Here is a 24,606-nt window from a genome sequence, read left to right on the forward strand (position 1 = left end):
CACGAAGCTTCTCTGGACTCCTCACAGAGACTACTCGAATCCACAAGGAAAAAGCAAGAAAATAGAAATAGTATTCATGAAAATTTGTAAATTAATTTATATATAGAATAAACGAGTCTACAACCCTTTAAATAGGGATACCAAGCCTAGGAAGAAGTTTCGGAATTAAACTACAACTAAAACTCCCTAAAATTTGAAACTTACAATAAATAGTAAATTTAATATTTATAGTAAGTTTCCTACGTGGCTTAACAACGTTATTCTCCTAATTTTTCTAAACACTTTTCATGTTGGACACAACTCCTAAAGCCTGACAGATGAAAAGTTACAATCAAACCAAAACTTACTAAAAATAGTAAAAATGAAAATAAACAAGAAATTCAAACGTCGATCTGATGGAATTAATCTCGCAAATTCGACATGGGCAACCCGGCATAGCTGGGTTGGTTGGATAAATTAGCTCTTCCTACCTTAAAATCATAAATGCTACGTCGAGTAACTCATTCCAGTTTGCGAGATATGCCTATTTTAAGGTTTTGACGGTCTTGATGACTTCTGCCTCCAATCGGGCCTTCTCTGATCCATATTGGACATGAAAGTGTCCGCGACCCGCTCTACATCAATTCCCATCACCTCCTTTTTTGAGAAATTCAAGAGGTCTTTGTTCATGTTCTCATGCACTATATTCCTAAACATGTTACAATTCTTAGTAGAATGAGTCTTAGTTCCATTATACTTGACATATATATCTTATTTGAATTCCTTGGTTGATGGAATCTTTTGGTGGTTTGGAAGCGTGATGAACTTGGCTTCCAATAGAATGTCTAACATCTCCTAGGCAATAGAGATATCAAAAGTATATTACCTTAGAGTTTCATAAGAACCTTTCCTTGAGTTTATATAGGGTGAGGCCTTTTACTCGACCTTTTTCAGGGCATAGCACTCACAGAATCGTGTGCCAACTATCTTGGCCATGGCTGCCTCGTAACAGGTGCCGTGGTCTTCATCTGACCATGTGAGGAGTATTTTCTCTATAACTAACTAATAGTTAAGGTCATGATAAGATGTGTCCTTGGATGTGCTCATTCGTTATTTTTTGTTTTGGAAGATGTTCTTGTATTAGATTGCCCCATTTAACAACTCAAACAGATGTTCAATGTACATGCCTTCAGATTGCTTTTGAAGCTCAAAACCCATGCCTTATAAGGTGAGCCCAAAAACTCGGCCTTAGGGAGAATCACTGGACAATGATTTTTGGCATAGTTGAACCAAGCAATGAAATGATGATCATCTCATCAGACAGTTTTCACGGCTTAAACAAGTCGGTTATGAATACCTCAGGCTCAGTTCAGCGAAACTGTATGTGAATCCTCTCGTCCATATCATTCCAAGATTAGATTGAGATAGCAGAGAGTTTATGTACCATGTGAAAGTGGTTGCTGTTAAAGAATTCCTGAACAACATGAGTTTTAAAAAATCATTAAGAGACGACTTACCACATTGCATGGTGAAGCAACCAATGTGCTTAATCGTAGACGTCTCACCTTCTCCAGAGAAAAGTGTGAACGTAGGGAACTTGAAATCTTTGGAAAACTCATAATATTGATTAACCCACTCAAAGTATGGTTTCCTATAAATCAGCGGAGCAATTCATTGGTCGTTTGATTGGACCCCATGTTCTTAAATGAGTCATATAACATCATCCCCGCCAACCAGCAATTGCAGGCCTGATAGTTCTACTCAACTGAGGTGTCACTCAAATTGCCTAATATATGTCCATTACGCCACGTGATCGATAACCATTGGGGGAGGGGGAGCAAAAGGTTTCCCCCCCAAGAACCTTTAGCTGGTAATAGTCGTTCTAGACAAGAGGACCGGTCAGAGATTTTCCCCATGTGTCTGTCTTGTGATACCCTTGACAAACGATTGGGTCTTCCTTTGGTATTTGGCCCCTTGAAAACCACTTTGAACAACTGGACCAAGTAAAGGTTGCTCACCCTGTGTTATCAACATGGGTTGGGAATTGCCCCTAATGAACATAATGATTCTATCGGTCAAGGTATTCTAGCTGATCATAAGATTGAACATCTTGGTCGCTCCTTACTACCACCACTAATGCAAATATAGGTTGGCTTCGAGGTTCGGTCTGACTTGCTCTTGTATGTAGCTCAGTTGGTCATTTTGTCTCTTATTCAATTGGATGATTGGGGGGCTTAATATTACTAATTGGAAGTCTCTAGAGGAAACCTTCAACTAATCTCTCGAATATCTTTAGTTATACATTGATTCCTTTGGCAGTCTGCTACATATGTTCTTCCATTATGAGAAAATGTACTGAAAAGTCATCAAAGACAGTTGAGAAGATGATCATGTATCAACTTGACTATGGGCTCGAACTACAAGCCCAAGTGTTATTGCTCTTCTACAACGCCATCAATAGAACTACATTTAAAAAAAAAAATTTAGGAGGCATCATATTTATTGATAAATACTAACGCTAGCTTACCGGGTCCCACTGCGCTTACCAAAAATTTTATGTGTAATTCAATCAAACACGAGGCTACACATGTGAGCAAGGGCCTTTACTCGGATAACGTCTGCGATTAGAAAGTGTGAGCGTGCTGGAGTCATACTCAACTTAATGCTTGATTGAATGTTGGTGCCCTCAATGCTTTGATGCACCGATTAAGACTAGATTTGAGGATCCAGACGCTTTCACAATCACCCATTGTAACAACGATTAGGCGATTTGCATAAGGGTAGAGGTTAGTCCTTCTTGATTGAATAATTTTACCTTACATTCAAGACTTTTCTTTCACCAATAATTGCAACCAATATATTTTTTAAAGGAATAAAGATGGACAAATAAAAGAAAAGAATACTAAAACAATGTTGCTTTTATTGTGAATGATGACCATTACAATCGACAGAGTGTCAAAATAAACTAAAGAATAAAGTAAAACAAGAGATAAAAATATGATTTTTTTGTATGATCGGATGATCTAGGCAGATAGTCAGCAGAATGTGAACTAAGTGTTTAATCTTCTACGAAAGAATTCAGTTGATAGGAATCTGACAATGGATGGTCGCGGACATTTAATCTACTCTTGGTCATAAAAATTATGATAGAAAGATAAAAATAAAGACTATGTAGATATATTGTGTTTGACAAGGGCCTCGAGCTTTTCACCGCGTTCTCCTTTTATAGCTTTTGGATGTGGGAAAACTCTCATCGCGTTTACTTGTTAGTCTAAGATCCTTAACAGCCACGACCTTCTGATGTTCTTTTCCTACATGAGATCTTCGTAAATCAAAAACTCATTTTCAGATCTCCACTTTTACGTGGTCGTGTATATTCAAGGATTTGTTTAGGACACTATTATATCTAAATCTGACTTGATAGAGCTATCTGCACTCATGACCTATTGTTCCCTTGAATATTCGTGGAACTGGGGAAATTGGATCCACCAGATCCTGATCAAGTCTCATTCTTTTGACTCTAATATCATCATATATTGGTCATCTTCATATATTCAGAATCTTTTTAATCACCACTAGAGCTTTGAATGTCTTTAGGAAAATCTCCCATTTTAAAAGGATTGTGAGGGACGACCATAGCGAGCATATCCAAATATATGAAAGGATCCTTACCTTCGTGGGTTTTTTGGTCATGTGCCACACGAATTAGAGTTACATGTCATTTGTTGCTTCATTTCTCTTAAAAGCATGCGTACGGTTTTGTGGCACCTCATTTATGATGGGAAACGTATCGCGAAGGGTAAAGGGCAAAAGATATCTTCAGGAATGAGTATGATTCTGTCAGCATTAGGTCCGTGCTGACATCATGTGGTTAAGTCTTATTAATCCATGTAGGTGTGCCAAAAATGAGTGTAAACAATGGCTAACATAACTTGGTAAGTGGCTTTCACCTGGACATCACAGTGGACCTCACAAAGCTTTGTGTTACACAAGACAGGTATCACATGGATTACATGAGATAGGTATCACATGTATTGCACGTAACTGGCCTCCACGCATGGTAAATCTTGCTTTGTATGGTGGGATTGCAGGAATCGAATAACCCAAGCTCTACGTAGCCCATCATAATGTTTGTGTTATATCCACTTCGTCCATCAGTTTCACTAGTTTATTTTAGGACATGAGCCCAAACATGATGGAGATCTAAAACTCAAGTAAGCCACACCTTATCACATTAAGAATTAAATAGTGGGGATAGAAATGCCGACAATATTGAAGCCTTCTTATGGCTCACCGTGATCTTTTTATGCCATCTAACCAATTCATAGGATGACTCCCACTATATGTAGGAAAATCAAAATATTATGCTCATGCAAAATTTCTATTGCCCACAAAAAAGTTTATACATTGGGCGTTTTCATCCCCATTGCTTCTTAAGGCATAATACACCTGAATTTTGAATCTTCCTCATATTTGGGCTTATTTCCTTTAGTGAGCTACCAAAAAAGAAAGACGGTTGGATATGAACCTGGCGATGGGCCTCACTTTGGGTAACATGGATTACTCTAACCCTACTAAGACTGAGGAGGTGATTGACATGACTATGAATACTAGCTTATTGGCTTATTTAAATAAGTTTTTGGATGGTTTGGTAAATGTCTAATTATAAAATTTATTTATCTAGAAATGAGAAAATAAGTCCTACCATTAGCTAGGGATGGTTCACTTTTTTTAGATCTTATTGAGCTTAAGTGGGTAAAGGTTGGGGCTTTATCAAAATTTAAAAATACTAAAACTACCTTCACATATTTTATTTTTTGCTATATCTTCCTCTCACTCTCTGGTTTGTGGCTTCTCATCTCCCTCTGTCTTTCTCTCTAAGGTAGCCCACAGGATGGACCCATAGTGAAGGTAGGGCCCCACATGCTGAATGGCACACACATCAAGGTGGGCCCACATAATGGAAGGCTAACATCAAAGGTGGGACCCACATGATAGATGGCCTTTCACATGATGGACGATATACACCAGGTGGAACCCACTTGATGGAAGGTCCACATGAAAGGTGGAACCCACATGATGGACAGTCCACATGAAAGGTGGAACACATGTGATCGGTGGTGGCATTGAAGATGGGCCCACATGATGCAAAGTTGACATCAAAGGAGGGCCCACATGATGAGTAACCCATATTGAAGGTGGGGCTCCACATGATTAATGGTCCACATTAAGGTGGACCTAGATAAAGGATGGAGTAAGCCTCACATGATAGATAGCTCGCATCAAAGTGTGGCCCAATATGGTGAAAGACGCATATCCAAAGTAGCCCACCATGATTGATGATCAACATGGAAGGGGCATCCCCACACGATGGATAGTGGACATCAAAAATGGGCCTCACATGAGGGATGGCCCACATTAAAGATGGTCCCTATATAATGAATGCTCTACATTAAACTGTGGACTCGCATGATGGACTACCTATATCAAGTGGGACCCACCTAATAGATGATCCAAATCAAGGTGGGTCCCGTATAGTGGACATTTCACATCAAAAGTCATCCCTAATGATGAATGGTCTGCAAGATGGACAACCCACTTTGAAGGTAGGGCCCACACGAGGGACACATCAAATGTGAGCTCCATTTGATGGGTAGTGGACATTCAAGTGACCTACATGAAGGAAAATTAACATTGATGGTGGGCTCCACATGATGGATGACCTAAATCAAGGTGCATAGCCCCCCACATAATGGATGACCTAAATCAAGGTGGGCCCCCACATAATAGATGGTGCACATCAAAGGTCGGCCCCTAATGATGAATGGTTTACATTCAAAGTAGGTCTCGCATAATACATGGCCCACTTCAAATGTTTGACCCACATGGACTGTCCACATCAAAGGTGCACTCCACATGACATACAATCCACGTGCAATGGCCAACATCCAAGGTGAAAGGAATGAAGGAGCATGCTCATTTGAAATAGAGTTATTGCAATTTTTTAAAATCATAGCAACTTTCCTTTAAATAAGTTCTTATTTGAATGCTTTACCAAATATGATTATTTCAAATAAAAACTCTTTTCAATTATGAAAAAGTAATTTTATTAAATGAACTTATTTTACAATAAGAGCTAGTATGAAGAAATTTATTAGAATAGCTCTTATTAAATTAGATAAAACATGCCAACCATGCCCTGCGAAATAAGTGGCATCCAAGTGGAATCATGATGCAAGGATGGACGTGACGAGGTCGATCACCGTCTTGCTCAAGGAGATAATTACACTGAATCCACAGACCACGAGGAAAAATAGAAAGAATAGAAATAAATTCTAATAAATTCAAAAATAGATTAATTGATGATAAAAGCAAATTTGCAATCCTTTAAATAGTGATACCAAACTTAGGAGGAATTTTCAGAATCAAACTCCAACTCAAACTCACTAAAAAATGTGATTTCTACTAGACTTCATGGTTTTCGGCCAAAAATAGTAAGTGTCTAATTTGGCCTAACCACGTTATTCTCCCAATTTTTCTAAGCGCTTTTCATGTTGAGCACGATTCCTAAAGCACAAAGGATCAAGAGTTATGATCGAACTAAAACTTACTATAAATAGTAAAAATGAAATTAAAATGGACTTTCGACCATCGATCTGATGGAATCTCACAAATTCGGCGTGGCAACCCGGCGTTGCGGGGTTGGTTGGCTAAAGTAGCTTCTCCTATCCCCAAAATTATATATGGTATGTCGAATAACTCATTCCGGTTTGGGAGATATGTCCGTTTTAAGGTTCTGATGGTCCTAATCACTTATGCCTCCGATCGAACCTTCTCTGGTCCATCTTGGACATGAAAGTGTCCACTACCGCTCTACATCAAATCATGAATAACACTGTTTCACAGAATGCAAGAAACAACAAGCTCTGAGTGGCTCACCATGTTTTATACGTAAAATCCTTGCCATCCATCGGGTGAAGCCACTTATTTTCTCAGTCCATTTCAAATTTTCCTGTACAGAACTCCTCCATGTCTCGACGTAAAATTTCCCCTAAAATCTCTAAGATCACGTGGTGTTGCCCACCTGGGTTTTGAATCATGAAGAATTTCATATCTTCTTTTCATCTTACTGAGTTGCACCTAACTAATGTGTTTGACTAAAGATACATATCATGGTACCCTCATACACAAACTTATCATTGTCATCCGATTCCCATTGTTCCATTGCTTTTGGCCCGACATCATAGCAGCACGAGGATAACTTGATGGAGCGGGTAGATGTTCCATATAAATAAAACATGGTAGACAGCACAAAGATCTGCAACTACGTCTGCTCTTTCAGCCATTTTATTTTATTTATACATTGCAAAAATGGAGTTCAAATTTAATAATTGAAATTTAATTTGATAGTACATCCAAACACACTCAACAGTGCCATTTTGAATTCAGGCGGAGATGGCAAGGTATGTTTGCAACACTAAAATTCCATTTGGAGCACTTATTATTGAACTGCAATTATTGGTCAAAAGAGTTGGAAATGGCCAAAATTGAAAACCCGTTGGCTTTCTTAACCAATGAGTCCTGAATTGTAATTCTGACAATTTAAAGGTGGATTTGAGAAAACAAGCCAACAATTTAAAAAATAAAATTAATTAAGTTGATTATGATTGGCTTTCTTAACCAATGAGTCCTGAATTGTAATTCTGACAATTTCAAGGTGGACTTGAGAAAATAAGTCAGCAATTTAATTGAGTTGATGATGATGATGATTGGAAAAACCAAAAACAGAGTTGTTGTGATTTGAGGCATTCTCCCACAAATACACAGGGGAACATTTTTAATCTTTACAACTCAATCTGTCATATGTTAGGAATAAAGGCCCCTAGTAAGTGTTTACCCTTGGCCATGCATGCTGTATTTGAGGAAATAATTTTATTTTATTTTTCATGTAAGATTAAGAATGGTTAGGATTTTCCCCTATTCTAAGCAGAGGCCTTAAACACAGGACTTACGTCATCCTATACAGGTTTCAAAAGATGGTCGAGATTGAGCAAGCTGGAGCACCTTGACCTGACCTCTAACTTGTTCAATGAAAGCATTCTACCATATTTGGGTTCACTCTCATCCCTCAAGAGTCTGTCTCTGGGCTACAATCAATTTGGATTTCCACACAGCAGTCTTGATGTGATGGGGAATTCACCTCCTATAATTTTATATACAAGTTTTGAAATGTTGTCAAGATTGGGCAACCTAGAGCAGCTAGACCTAGGGGTGAATCGGTTAAACAGAAGCATTCTACCATATTTGGGCGCACTCTCCTCCCTCAAGAGCCTTGATCTAAGTGGGAATAATTTGGAAGGATGCTTCCCCTCAAAAGGTAAGTTGATTAACTGTAAAGAAATTAAACCAAAATTGATAGTGTTAGTTTAGATAATATTTTGAACTTTATTTAATGGTCATGCCTCGCTCACATCTCCAAATTCCTACTCTAATGCCATTTTTTTAATTGTTTAAATCTTCATAGAATTGGCCAGCTTGAGCAAACTGGAGGTTTTGGATTTGGGATATAATGGACTCAATGGTTCCGTATTTCTGCAAGGTAAGAGCACTTGGATCTTTTCTAATAAGTGTTATAGTTAAGTGTCGTTCACATGCAACTGAAAATGGCATTTGAAAATTCACATTCTGAGATATGCTTTTCATGACATTATTCATGCCACCACTAGTAGGAAAATATATTACATCTTTGTGTGATAATAATCTTTAACTTTGAAAATGATGATTGTACCTTTCTACGGAGGATTTTGATAATAATTTACCCTCCTAGCGATGATTTTTGCTCTCGTTATCCTTAATGAAGATGTGTTAAAGCAGGACACGAGGTGCGTGCAACCTTCTTACATGTTGCTTGTGTAACTCAAAACTCTGTGGGGCCCACCACATGTCCGTATGAAATCCACTCCCTTGGATGTGAGCCCAAAAGTGAGAGATGCCACAAGAAACGCTGGGGATTTAACACCCACAGTCAACTTCCTTGGGGCCATAGAAGTTTTGGATCGGAATGATATTTTTGTTTTTCCTACATCCAAATGGGAGTTACCTTATGAACGGGTTGGATGGAATATAAGGATCAGCATGAGCCTCAGCAAGGTTTTAATGGTCGGTGTTTCCATTCCCAATCCATGAAAACTTGAATTTTGGATCTGCCACATTTTTGGAATCACATCTTAACCAGACTTTGCGAAACTGATGGGCGGAGTGGATGTGAGATGGACAACATGGTGGGCCGTACAGAGGTTTTGGCTGCACAGGCTCTCTGGAACAAGGATTGGCCAACACTCATCTCCGTCAAAGCAGGGCAGCTGTGCCCTCGCTGGCGTGCTCGGATATACCTTGCCTTGTAACCTTTATCAGATGGGAGGCGGATTTCTTGTGAAAGCTTTCACAGGAAGTTCCTGCTCAAAGGATTCCGGGGTGGGCCCACTGTGATATTTGTGAGAAATCCAACTCGTACATCCGTTTTTTCGATCTCATTTTAGGACATGTGAGAAAAAATAAGGAAGATCCAAAACTCAAATGGGCCACAAGAGATGAAAAATATGAAAATTTAGTTTTCACTATTGAAATATTTATATGGCCACAAAGTTTTGTATCGGTCTAAGTTTTCAGTGTTTGCACTTCATCCTGATAAAAATGACCTTATAAACGGTTTGGATGGCATATAAACATCAAGGCGGAGCCTAGAAAGGTATCAACGGTGGGAATTCCTTTCCCCACTGTTTCATCTTGTATGGCCCAGTTGAGTTTTGGATCCTCCTAATTTTTGGTCACATGTCTTAAAATGATCTCTAAAAATGAAGGGACGGGTTGGATTTATCATAAACATCACAATGGACCCCACCTTGCATCCCACACTGGAACTTCCTGCAAAAGCCATTGGCAGGAAATCCCCGTCTTATCAGAGGGAGCGCAGGGGGGCGCGGATTTCCTTTAGTCGAAAGTTCCTACGGTATGCTAGGTGGGGCCCACTACAACGTTTTAGAGAAATTCATCCCGTTCATCTATTTTGCTAGCTTATTTTAGGACATGTGACTAATACGAGGCGGATCCAAAACTCAAGTGGGGCACACTAGAGAAACATAGGGGAAACAAATGACTATCATTGAAACATTATTGAGCTCTACCTTGATGTTTCTGTTCCATCCAAACCGTTCATGAGGTCATTACCACCCAAATTACCACTGGTATGAAATGGAAATGCAAAAGCCCTAACCTAATACAAAACTTTTGTGGCCATACAAATATTTCAATGGTGGTCATTATATCCCCATGTTTCTTCTCGTGTAGCCAACTTGAGTTTTGGACTCTCTTCATTTTTTGTTAAATGTATTAAAATGATATTAAAAAACTGATGGACAGGATGGATTTCTCACAAACATCACGGTGGGCTCACCTAGAATCCCATCCCTGATACTTTAGTTCCTACTAAAGCCTTCAAGGAAATCCGCCTCTAAGCTGGGCATCGGTCCGGATCGGATCAGATTAGGTCCAACTCGATTCGATTCGAAATCCCAATGGCTAGACCCGAACTCAATCCGAACTGAGACCGGATTCAGGTCACCTGATTCGGACTGATCCAATGCCTGGTTGGCCTGACCCGAACCGAGTCTGACTCGGTCAGGAAAACGAGCGGATCGGATTAGGTACGATTTGAGTAGTATGAATTTAATCAAATTGTTTCATATGGTGTGGTCTACACTAACTTTTAATATACCGCCTTTTTGTGCTCAATGCCTAAAATAATATTTCAAAATGGATAAACGGCTTAGACGAAATATATACAACAAGGTGGGCCCTATATAGCTCTGAAAGAACTTTCAATCTACTATGTGCATGTTTTTATCTAACATTCGACATTACTTGCTATTCACGAAATCGTGGTTACTTGCCTGCACAAAGCGAATTCGAATTATGTATCCACATTAGCAAGTTCTGTGGGTCTGATCATGGGGTAAGTGTTATATCCAAACCGTTCATCCATTTGGCAAGCTCGTCTTAAGGCTTGAGACGAAAAATAAGACAGATCTAACTATCTAGTAGACCACCCGAATGGTTTAACAGTGAAAATCATTCTTTGCTGCTATTTGTGGTGTGGTCCAGATGATCTTTGAATATTATTCATTTTTTGAATAATGCTCTATAATGATCTATAAAAATATATGAACGGTGTAGATATAATAAATACATCATTGTAGGGCCCATAAAACTTTGATCTCCTTTAAACCGTTCGTACAACTCGGAGCTTGAGGAGCGCCCGGAGCACGAGGAGGCCAGATGCCAGTACAGCTATACTGGAAACGGACTGGCTACTCCCCTTGCCACTAGTTGTCGGTGCTGTGGGCGCCACCATGATGTATGTGTTTCATCCATGCCCTCCATCTATTTTTATAGATCATTTTATGTTATTAGAAGAAAAAATATGAGGTATATCGATATCTCAAGTGGACCACATTATAAGAAACAGTGTTGAATGATTGTTGACCATTAAAAACGTTTCGGAGGCCATAAAAGTTTTTGATCAAGCTGATATTTATTGTTTCCCTTCATCTGGGTCCCTATGACCTAATCAATAGATTAGATGTCAAATAAATAGTACAGTGGGCCTTAGGAGGATTATAATGGTGGATATCCAATCATTATTGTTTTCCTGTGGTGTGGTCAACCTGAGATTTATATCGCTATCATTTTTTTATATAAAGCCCTAAAATGATCTATAAAATGGATGAACGGAATGGATGAAACACATACATCATGGTGGGGTCCACAGAGCACTGACCACCAACCATAGGCTAGTGTTAGGGGGAGTAGCCAATCCGTCCGCCAGTACCCTCTTCGCACACGACACATACCTACAGCAGCTATATAGCTAGTGTGTGGTACACCAGCTAAGTACTGAGTAAACTCTGTGGGGGCCCACTGTGAAATGCATGTGGTTCATTCGCTCCGGATCGGGTCAAATCGAATCCAATTGGATCGGATTACGGATCGGATCAGTCCGGGTAGGTATGGATCCGAACTTGACCTAAAACGCTTTCGGATTTGGACTACCCTACGCGATCCGCACCAATCCAGGCCTTCGGATCGGTTCAAATCGAGTCGGATCTGGTCGGATCGGGTCAGGATTGCCAAGCTCTACTTACACCCAAGCTCTTTGGCATTCATCGTAACATATGTGTTACACTTCATCCGTACATTTCACTAATTCATTTTAGGACATGGATATCTAAAATTCAAGTAGGCCAAACCTCACAAAATAGTGGGGAAGGAAATGTCAGCCATTGAAACCTTCTTGGGCTCACCATAGTCTTTACATACCATCAACCTATTCATAAGGTGATTCCGATCAGGATGTAGAAAGAATACAGAATGTTAGGTGATTTCGATTAGGATGTAGAAAGAATACAGAATGTTAGGTGATTTCGATTAGGATGTAGAAAGAATACAGAATGTCAGTCTGATCCAGAACTTCTATGACACCTAAAAAGATAAGGCTTCAGCAGTGTGTATTTCTATCTTCATTATATCATGAGGTGTGGCTTACCTGAGCTTTGGATCTTCCTGGTATTTGGGCTCATGTCCTAAAATGAGCTATCAAAATGGATGAGTAGATTAAAAAATAAAAAAATAGAAATCATGATGAGCCTCACTTAGTGTTACAAGGGATTCCTACGGGGCTATGTTATAAAGACTAATGAAAGACAACATGTGTCCATTTGGAATTGTTAGTCACCTCGGTTCCATTCAAGGTAAGAGACAGCAAGTTCTATGTGGTCCGCCGTGTATATATATATATATATATATGTATGGAAAAGGTACTATGCGCTCGACCTCATGATAAGCTACCGTGAGGTCGAGCTGTGTGGGCCCCACCGTGATGCGTGTCGACCATATATATATATATGTATGTATGTATGTATGTATGTATGTATGAATATATATATATATATATATATATATATATATATATATATATATATATGTATGGAAAAGGTACTATGCGCTCGACCTCATGATAAGCTACCATGAGGTCGAGCTGTGTGGGCCCCACCGTGATGCGTGTCGACCATTAACACTGTGCATTTGATGGGTCCCCTCTAAATTATGGGATATCCCGAAAATCAGCCGTATACGGAACTCAGGTGGGCCATACCATCTAAAATTATGTGAAGACACCGTTAAAACATATAAAAGCACTTGTTGGGGCCCACTGGAGTTTTGAATGCTGCTGAAACTTGGTCTGAACCCTCATCCAAGTGGGACACACATAATGGATGGGCTGGATTTTCAAAACACATCTTGATGGGCCCAAAAAATGATTATAAATGTTTTAATGGTGCACGGCCTTTCCCCACTTCTGTATGTGGTGTGGCCCACACAAGTCACGGATTGACTTGATTTTTAAGACCTAGACCCACAATGGAATGGTGCATCTGACTGATGGGGTAGATGTTCGAAACGCATCACGGTGGGGGCCACACAGCTCAACCTCATGGGACGGACTGGTGAGGTTGAGAGCATAGTACCTATTCACATATATATATATATATATATATATATATCCTCTACTTCCACTAGGTGAAGCTCTTTATTTTCGTTGTACATGCAAAAAATTTTCCGAACAAAGCTCCTTTGGGTCTCAAAAATGGTTTATGTAAATTTTCTCCTAAAACCTGGTGGAGTTCTTATGGTGTTGCCCACTTGAGTTTCCTAGAATTTTGTGTCTTCATCTTTGTGAGTTACACCTATTAATGTTTTTTTTATTAAAGATAAATGCCATGGTAGCCCACACACAAACATATGGTTGTGTCATCCCCATTGTTCCCCGTTATATGGCCCACCAAAGTTGTGTATCTGCAGATTTTTTGCCCTGAGGTCCTAACATCAAGGATAACCTGATAGAGTAGAGGTTCCATATAAAACTTGAAAAGCCCCACAGGATTTTAGATTGCCCGCCGAATTTGAAGCCATGTGAATCTCCTGTTTCCTGTGGGACCACCGTGACATCTCAATAACATACACTACGTCATTCTGCTTTGCTTTTTCATTTTCATATTCTATGTTCCACCCTAAGATTAGGACCTGCCTAACTTTTGGGTTCATGGCCTAAATGGAGTTCGCAAAATGGATGGACCACACCAATATACAATGCATACATCATAATGGACCACACCAATATACAATGCATACATCATGTGGTGTGGCCCATATGTCTTGATATGCTAATTTTTAAAATCTTGTGCTATTGTGGTCTTGCAAAACTGATGGACGGAGTGGATTTGTGATGGGAATCTCTATAGGCTCCACATCACTTCCAACCACATGAACTTCTTGTGCTACGTTAACAGGCCATCCATGTCGGGCAAAGAAACCCAAGCGGTGCCTTTAACATGAAGTGTATATGGTGCTTTGTGGGACCCACTATGATGTATGTGTTTAATCCACACCATCTATCCATTTTTAGATAATTTTAGGACATGATCCTAAATATGAGGCAGATCAAAGATTTAGTTGGACCACACCACAGGAGACAATAGATGCTTACCGTTAAAAACTTCTTGTGAGCTACAACAGTTTTGAATCAATCTTATATCTAATTTTTTTTTCCCTTCTTTTATGTCCGATTAATCTAATCAACATGTTTCTGGAAAATGAACATTATGGTGGGCATTAAGGTGGTCCCTAGGAAGTTTTTAATGGTCGCCCTTTAATCACTACTGCTTTCTATGGCCCACTTGGGATTTGCATCTACCTTATTTTTGGGATCATGCCATAGAATGATCCAGAAAAATGAATGGACTATATGAATACATCATGGTGGTTCCCACAGAAAACGGACAAGTGACCAAGCCTATGTTACCATGCAATCGGGTACAGTGAATTTTTTTCCCTTTTTTAGATTTTTTTTTTTAAAAATATTTATTATAACACATGTCACAACCTGTGCTATTGTGGTCCTGCAAAACTGATATCTACGGTAAAGGAAACGGTGATCATTTTGACCGTTAAAAACTTCTTGTGGACCATGAAAGTTTTTGATCAAGCTAATATTTGTGTTTTCACTTTACCTAAGTTTGGTGTGACATGTTTGGATGGAAAAAAAACATTACTGTAGCCCCTCAAATTCGAAGGGATATTTTTTCCTAAGTTCAACTAGCAAAATAGATTCGAGGAGTGAATGTCATTGAGATCTCATGGTAAGCCCCATTTTTGATGCACTAGCAGTGCCATAAGAATCCGTAAATAGGACATTCAATGAAGGGAAAACACGATTATGATCAGCTTGATCCAAAACTCTTGTGGGTCCCAAGAAGTATGCAATGGTGGGCGTTCAATCACCACTATTCCTATGGTGTGGTCTACTTGAGATTTAAACTTGCATCATTTTAGACTCATAACATTAAATGACCTAGCAAAATGGATGGATGAGGTGGATAAAACACATGCATCATGGTGGGAGCCACAGAACAATGACAATAGATATGCTCCTAGTGGAACTATCAATAGGCAATACACATGTGCAGAAGAAAGATTTAATACTCTAGCAGAGTATATGTAACGTCCCGTGTTTTCAGAACCCGAGTATGTGACTCGCCCTCCAAAAACCCGAGTGTTAACCTTTAACGATGGTCAAGTTCAGGGTTTTTTTCTTTTTTCTTTTTCTTTCAGAGTTAGCAGTTTATCGAAAGATGGACAAATCAACATAAAGAAAAATTTGCAATTACATTCAGAATATATATACGAGCGGCTGCTCATAATGAGTTATACAAACCAATGTCTCTATGCTAACAAATAAAGAATTACACAATTTAACATATGAGAAATAATAAAACGCGTATAAACTTGAGCCACAAGATCGTGCAATTTCTCTTGGCAGATATAGCCATGCATCCCTAGCAATCATACCCAGCTCCTCATCAAGTCTGAACATGCATATCATTTAAGCCACTTGTACTACTTGTACCGTTATATATTTGATAAATGAGTTGCCAGCTCATTGTGAATTTCCCTTAAGATTACACATCGCCACATTAGGTAAGCATTTTTTTAACAAACTTCAAAAAAAAGATCCGCATTAGGTAAGCACAGTTGTAAACAAAAAACATACAAAACAATACACGATGCAGTCTTATTAAATATATGGATGCATGAGTGCACATCAATTGGAGATGCTCATCCAGTTGGCTTTTGGGCAAAACCCATGCATGTGGCCGATCACCAGCGAAAGTACGTAATACATGCGTAGTGTCAAACTCACCGAAGGTGGGTCAATAGTCGATGGTCTAGGAGCTAGCAAAACGATACCATGACTAAGGGCACGTGCTACAACATCCATAATTAGCCACCTATCATCGCTCGTATGCTATGAATGCATGATTAGCCCAACCGTTATTATTCCATTTATAACTAGTCAGTTTAATAAAACTCAAAGGTCACTACGGGATGTTCATCACCCAGCGTAAGCCAACAGCTCGGACATAGTGTCCCATGACCACCATCCCCCGCTTATGAGGCTACCACCTTACGATGTTTAATGGAAGTTCATCGATTAGTGGCCAGTCATCGCCCGTATGCTATGAATGCATGATTTGCCCAACCATTATTATTCCATTTACAACTAGCTAGTTTAATAAAACTCAAAGGTCATTATGGGACGTTCATCACCCAGTGTAGGCCAACAGCTCGGACATAGTGTCCTTTGACCACCATCCCCGGCTCATGAGGCTACCACCTTAAGATATTTAATGGAAGCTCATCGACTAGTGGCCAATCATAATTTAGTATATGAGGCTTACCATTGCATAGTTGCACAAAATAATACATCGAACCCATATAAGGCAATTACCAAAACTAAGCCACACAGGGCAAATATCAAAACTAAGCCACATAGGACAAATATCAAAACTATGTGATAAAAGACCATCCTCAAAAATCACTTAGACACAACAACCCATGGATGGTAGGCCCATATCAATATTTCATTTAAACCTTCATTCAAGTTACCACTAAATCGAAGGTCCATTATAATCACAATCAATCAAGTTACATCCCAAGTATGGGTGTACATTTATAAGTGGGGTTTCCCACTGATTGATGTACAAGTTTAAGTTCCATAAGCAATCCAGATGAGCATGAGAAAATATACATGATAAATATTGAGCATGTAATATAGCATTCAATTCCACAACTAGCACATGTAATTATAAGATAAGGATATCAATTATCAACCGAAATTAAAATAAAAACTATCACTTAGGCTAATTGGAAAATGGAAAACTCAAGGGGAAGAAATCATCACCTTAAGTGTTGAATCGCTTACTAGTGCCGCTAGGAGGTGCGTAAGCCCTTAGGGTCAGATCCTACCATGAACTACAAATGATACGGTTAGATCCATGTTCTGCACACTATCTAGGGTTAAGCTCATAACCTAGGGTCTGGATTACTTAGTTTTAGGGGTTCATCCTAGAGTTAGGTCTGGGTTCATATTTTTGGATGTAATTTCTAATTAATGTAATAACAATATTAATTATATTACTAATTAATAATAATAATCTAATAATGGCTAATGATATTAAAATAACAACAATAGAAAATATGATTGAATGAGATGGCTTACCTAACTTGAGCCAGATTTGAGCAAGTCGACTCGATTAGACTCAGCGAGTTTCAGCCAAGTCAACTCGGCAGCATGTATCAACTCTCGCTCCTCTCTCTCTCTCTCTCTCTCTCTCTCTCTCTCTCTCTCTCTCTTCGCCTCCGGCATGTCCAGCGAGGTTACGAGGCCCAAAACTTACCCAACAAATTGGCCCAATTCAAGCACAATGAGTCAGCAGTGAGTCGTCTAACTCGGTCTCAAACCGAGTAGACTCAGTGACTCTCCCTCCACTTTCTTCTCTTCTTCTTCTCCCTCTTTTCTTCCTGCTTCTCTTCTCTCCCTAGACTTCCCAAAAGTCTGGACCAGACCAAACTCATGCCCAATTCAGATGGAAAGCAGCCCCGACTCAGACGACTCGACCCAGCGACTCGGCTTGGCTCCAGCTGGTGCAGCAACGCACCTACTCCCTCTTTCTCTTTCTTATTCTCTTCCTTCCTTCTTTTTCTTTTGCTAAAACCCCAACACGGGCCTGATCCGGACCTAACTCAGACCATGACTCGATCGAGTAAAGCCGGTGAGCACAACAGCACCCTCCCACGGACTCTCTCCATCTTCTTTCTTTGCTTCTTACTATCCTTCTTCTTTTCTTCTTGCTTCACCTTTCTCTCTCTCACTCTCTGGACTTTCATGAGGTCCAGACTCAAGCAGCCCTCACCCCAAACTTGCGACGACTCGGTGCAGCTCCAAACGAGGAAGATGAGCTGCTGTTAATGGTGGATTGCCATCGGGCGGTTTTTTCTCCAGAACAAGGGTTAGGATTGGTTGGGATCCATGCATAGGAGCTTGAGGATGCTTCAACTTGAAGCTCTGAGAAGGTTTGGTTGGTGGGTTCAACGGAAAGAGAAAACGGCTGTTTTCAAGTTGTGGCAAGGGAGTGGGAGAGAGACCCGTTGCTACTCAACGTTCTGATCTTAAATCGAGTCATAAACTCCCTCAGAGCCGTCGGATGAGACTAGTAGGCTAGGATCGCGTTGCTTTGTAATGTCCTTCGCCTGCGGCCGGTAATGCAATACCAGCGTGGTTTTGGTTCTGTTACTAGTGAAAGCCCTAAACCGCGTGAAACGGAGGGCTGAGATCTTTCTAAATGGATGGCTAGGATTTAGAGAGTGGAGCTCACGCAGATCGCCAACCCGGCAGCAGTAAGGCGTTTTCTATTTTTGGAAACATGGTTTTTCATAGTCCAGATGCGTCTAGATTTGTGTTTATGTACGATTACAAATCCCTACGGAACACGCTTGGTTTTTGTCAGAGCCACGCTCCAAATATGATGGATGGTTTAGATCTTCCAAATGGCCAGTGTAGGTGGGCCACTGATCAGAATAGACAGACGCGGTCTGTTCGTCAAGGAGCGGGCGGAAACAAAAGAGAGTCAGGAAAATCCTCTCTTTTTAAAGAAATTTCAGGTCAACCATTTTGACCGGGCTCCCTGGACCCGTGCACAGCGAGTGCACACATTCCACACGCACACCCACTCTCCGGTGAGGTCCACAATGGTATTTGATCTGATCCACTCCGTTCATCTGTTTTGTCGGCTCGTATTATGCCTAGTCAGAGAATAAAGCATATCCATGACTTAGGTGGGCCCTGCTTAACAATTTCATGTTCGAGTAGTGATTTGTGGGACCCACGGAGGCATTTCGATAAATCCAGTCTATCCATCCATTTAGCAAGGTTAGTTAGTGTAAGGGATTAGATGTGTGGCTGATCAAAAAGGTTCATGTGGGTCATATATAATGAAGTTCATTGTAAGTGTCAAATTTAGATAATCTGATGGTCGGATGGCTTCTAACTTTGATCAACCCGCTTCTACGAGTCATAGGTATCCAATAATCGTCTAGATATGGTTTTCCAGTTGAGTTTTAAAGGTTGGTTGATTAAGTCCCACTATGTTTTGATTGATGGTGCATTGATGAGTGGACGAATGGTGAACCTAATGATTTAGGTCCCGATTGCGGATTCCCGTCAATCCGACGGTCAAATCATCTTTACATCTGACATGCAACGTCCCTAAGGGTCTTATGGTTTGTCTAGATGAAGGTTCATGGTATAGTTAGTGACTTGATGGTCTAAGTGTGATGACCAGGTGGCGGACCTTTAAGTTGGACACTTTGGATCCAACGGATAGTGGATCTAGTGATCTAAGACCCCGGATTGATAACGTATGGTTAAATCTTTCTAATAAGGCAGGATTTAGACTTTTATCGCCATTGTGATCCTAGCAACATGGTGAGTTTCTAAGGATGAATGTCAATTTCGAATGCAATAATTGTGTCTTCAAGAATCAACGGTCAGATATATATGAATGAAGATTGCACTAAACAGTCAAGATAGATTGATTGGGGACCACTAGAGGATGGTGCTTGAGGCGAGTCACGTGCTCATGCACATGCAAACTAATTTAAATCTTCAAGGTAACACCCGAGTACCGAAAAATTCGGGGTGTTACAGTATATTAGACTATACACATGCATTTAGAGTTTACAAGCAAGAAGTATACTAATTTAAAACAAATTGTACAATTATTGGTTTCAGTTGAGATGTGTCATGAACCTAATATTACTCTTATTATATAATCTTCCTAATGAAATGATGAAAAAAATATATATATATATATATATATTCAGTTAGCTTGTTAGTAACATCCACTGGCAGTACACACTCCACTGTTAGCCACCCCCACTAGGGAATCAATACCAAGACCTCAGTGTGACGAATCGTCGTATGTGTTCCTAAGAACATGATTTTGTCCATTTTTCAGAGGTCTCAAAACCTCCTTGCATTTCTTCGCATATTCTAGCTTCACTCCTTTCCTCCAATTCTTCAGTCGAATCCCTTATCGCTAGTTCTTATGAACATCTTACTGCATCGAAAAACCGTTTAGCAAACTCAAAACAACCAGATCATGATATGAGATCTATCTCTTTTGATAGAAATCATCAAATCGCTGAAACGGTATCTTCACTCAATCTACCACTTGAGCTAATTAAAAATGAAAAATATTCAATGATCTCATTTTAGTAAGCATCCAAGAATGGAAGGTTAGGATTATACAAAGAATCTGACTTTTGCATCCAAGATGACTTTCTTTAACTGAGTTTCACATTGGGCCACCATATTCTCTATGTCAAATCCACTCCATCCATTCGGATTGCCCCATAGTGTTAGGCAAAAATAAGCTCAATCCACAACTTAGGTGGGCCAGATAACAAGAAACCATGGGGACAAGATGAACATTGGTTTGTCTAGTATATTCCATTTAACCCGTTCATTAGATGCCCCTTAAAGGAATATTTCCATATTACAAAGGAAATATTAATTGTTAATTCCGTATATCCTATGTCTGGACAGATAGGCACCACATGATACTAAAATAATTTCTAAAAAGAATTTTATTTTGCCAAATATATGATTCGAAAACAAACTTCAATTCTTTTGAGAAATGTTGTTGATAAGCAAACATAGAAATAATATTTCCTTTCCCACACTTTCTTGAAACCAGGTTTTCCGAAAAATACAATTTTCTTTTCCATGCTTTTCATCTAAAGGCTTGCTGTTTCGTGGAATTTTAAATAAGAACATATCTTTTTGTTATTTTCAACTAAGGGTCTAACCTTTTAATATAAGGTTTATAAAGCTCAGGTTTGACTATGAAAAAAGTGCATGGAAGTGCTCATTGTTTGTGTTGAAGGCTCGGTCCGTTATGGTGTTGCCTCCTGTTATTGGTCCATGCCATTTCTCATGAAGTTACTCAGTAAAAAAATAAAAGGAATTTTATAAAATAGTATCTTCCTTTTATATAATAGTATCTCATTAACATGACATTTACATCTTAATAAATTTTTTTAATCAAGTTTTCACCATGCTACCTCGTTAGTTAAGTTATTGTCAAGCTGATACCTTCCCTTTTCTATAAAGTTAGCTGAAAGAATATTTTTCCCTAAAATGATAAAAATGATCCTTCATAAGAATTAAATGAGTACCTACTTGTAAGCAGGTGTTATTAAAATATATATATATATATATATATATATATATATATATATATATATATATATATATATATATATATATATATATATATATATATATATATATTCTTAAAAAGGAAAAAATCTTTGCAGATGTCCTATGGGAGATACATGATGTATCGACGAAGTCCATCCATTTTTCTAAATCATTTTAGGGCATGAGCCCAGAAATGAGGTGGATCCAAATCTCAGGTGGGCCGCGCCATTGAAAACAGTGTGATTCAATAGATGGTCGAGATTGAGCAAGCTAGAGCACCTTGACCTGAGCTATAACTCATTCAATGAAACCATCTTACCATAATTGGGCGCACTCTCCTCCCTCAAGAGTCTTCATCTAAGATGGAATAATTTGGAAGATTTCTTCCTGTCAAAAGGTAAGTTGATTAACTTTAAAGAAATTAAGCCAAGATTGATAATATTAGTTTAGATAATATTTTGAACTTTATTTAGTAATCATGCGTCACTTCTCCAAATTCCTACTCTAATGTTATTTTTTAAAATTGTTTTAATCTTGATAGAATTGGCCAACTTGAGCAAACTAGAGGTTTTGGATTTGGGATATAATCAACTCAATGGTTCCCTATTTCTGCAAGGTAAGAGCACTTGGATCTTTTCTAATAGATGCTGGATTTGAGTGTCTTTCACAAGCACCTCAAAATGGCATTTGAAAATTCTCATTCTGCTATGCTTTTCATGACATAACTATTGCCACCACTAGTAGGAAAATATATTACATCTTTGTGTGATAATAATCTTTAACTTTGAAAATGATGATTGTACCTTTCCACGGAGGATTTTGATAATATTTTACCCTCCTAGTGATGATTTTTGCTCTCGTTGTCCTTAATGAAGATGTGTTATAAGCAGGACACGAGGTGCGTGCAACCTTCTTACATGTTCCTTTGTAACCCAAAACTATGTGGGGCCCACCACATATCCGTCTGGAATCCACTCCCTTGTATGTGAGCTCAAAAGTGAGACAGATCCAAAACTAGGGTGGGCCATGCTACAAGAAACGCTTGGGGATTTAACACCTACCGTCAAATTCCTTGGGGCCCATAGAAGTTTTGGATGAGAATGATATTATTGTTTTTCCTACATCCTAATTGAAGTCACCTTATGAACGGGCTGAATGGAATATAAGGGATCAACATGGCCTCAGGAAGGTTTCAATGGTCTGTGTTTCCATTCTCGTTGTTTTCTGTGGTGTGGCTCACTTGAATTTTGGATCTGCCACATTTTTGGAATTACTTCTTATCCTGACCTTGCGAAACTGATGGACGGAGTAGATGTTAGATGGCCAAAATGATGGGCCTACAGAGCTTTGGGCTGCTCCGGCTCCTTGTAAACAAGGATTGGCAGATATACCTCGCCTTGTAACCAAAGGTTACACGGGACGTGGATTTCCTAGGAAAGCCTTTGCTGGTAGTTTTCGTGAAATTCACCTTTTCCGTCTATTTTGTTAGCTTATTTAGCGACATGTGACTAATATGAGGAAACGGATTGGCTACTACCCCTGCCACCAGCCCGTGGCTCGTGATCGTGCTTTGTGGGCCCCACCATGATGTATATGTTTCATCCATTCTGTTCATCCATTTTTACTGATCATTTTAGGAATTTATATAAAAAATATTAGAGAGTTATAAATCTCAGGTGGACCACACCACAGGAAAACAATAGTGATTGGATATCCACCATTAAAATTCTCCTAAATAGTGATTGGATATCCACTCCGTTCATCTGTTTTTTCGGCCTGTATTATGGCCCAATCCAGAGAACAATGCATATCCATGACTTAGGTGGGCCCTGCTTAACAATTTCATGTTCGAGTAGTGATTTGTGGGACCCACGGAGGCATTTCGATAAATCCAGTCTATCCATCCGTTTAGCAAGGTTAGTTAGTGTAAGGGATCAGATGTGTGGCCGATCAAAAAAGTCCGTGTGGGCCATATATAATGAAGTTCAATGTAAGTGTCAAATTTAGATAATTTGATGGTCGGATGGCTTCCAACTTTGATCAACCTGCTTCTACCAGTCATAGTTATACAATAATCGTCTAGATAGGGTTTTCTAGTTGAATTTTAAAGGCTGGTTGATTAAGTCCCACTATGTTTTGATTGATGGTGCATTGATGAGTGGATTGATGAGTGGACGAATGGTTAACCTAATGATTTAGGTCCCGATTTGTGGATTCCCGTCAATCCGATGGTCAGATCATGTTTACATCTGACATGCAAGGTCCCTAAGGGTCTTATGGTTTGTCTAAATGAAGGTTCATGGTATGGTTAGCGGCCCGATGGTCTGAGTGTGATGATCAGGTGGCGGACCTTTAAGTTGGACACTTTGGATCCAACCAATAGTGGATTTAGTGATCTAAGACCCCGAATTGATAAAGTATGGTTAAATCTTTCTAATAAGGCAAGATTTAGACTTTTATTGCCATTGTGATCCTAACAACATAGTGAGTTTCTAAGGATGAATGTCAATTTTGAGATGAAATAATTGTTTGTCTTCGAGAATCAACAGTCAGATGACTTGATATATGAATGAATATTGCACTAAACAGTCGAGATGGATTGATTGAGGACTAGTAGAGGATGATGCTTAAGGTGAGTCACGTGTGTTCCCATGCAAGTGCAAACTAATTTAGATCTTCAAGGTAACACCCAAGTACCGAAAAATTTGGAGTGTTATAGTATATTAGACTATACACATGCATTTAGAGTTTACATGAAAGAAATATACTAATTTAAAACATATTGTACAATTATTGCTTTCAGTTGAGATGTGTCATGAACCTAATATTACTCTTATTATATAATCTTCCTAATGAAATGATGAAAATATATATATATATATATATATATATATATATATATATATATA

At 39.1% G+C, this 24,606-nt stretch overlaps 1 protein-coding gene and 1 long non-coding RNA gene across 2 annotated transcripts in view; both read left to right on the plus strand.

Moving 5' to 3' along the window:
- The window catches only part of LOC131220157 (receptor-like protein 15), a 53,924-nt gene that overhangs the window by 13,487 nt on the left and 15,831 nt on the right, over nucleotides 1–24,606 (plus strand). Inside the window, exons 2-4 of the mRNA XM_058215123.1 lie at nucleotides 8,006–8,356; nucleotides 8,504–8,578; nucleotides 22,239–22,313. Of these exons, the coding sequence (XP_058071106.1) occupies nucleotides 8,006–8,356; nucleotides 8,504–8,578; nucleotides 22,239–22,313 (501 nt within the window). The remainder of the gene's footprint in view (nucleotides 1–8,005; nucleotides 8,357–8,503; nucleotides 8,579–22,238; nucleotides 22,314–24,606) is intronic.
- On the plus strand, nucleotides 12,224–12,670 carry LOC131221514 (uncharacterized). The gene is made up of 2 exons (XR_009159373.1): nucleotides 12,224–12,412; nucleotides 12,453–12,670. It is a non-coding gene; the product is annotated as an uncharacterized LOC131221514 (long non-coding RNA).

Source organism: Magnolia sinica, chromosome 12 (assembly GCF_029962835.1).
Source record: "Magnolia sinica isolate HGM2019 chromosome 12, MsV1, whole genome shotgun sequence".
NCBI lineage: Eukaryota > Viridiplantae > Streptophyta > Magnoliopsida > Magnoliales > Magnoliaceae > Magnolia > Magnolia sinica.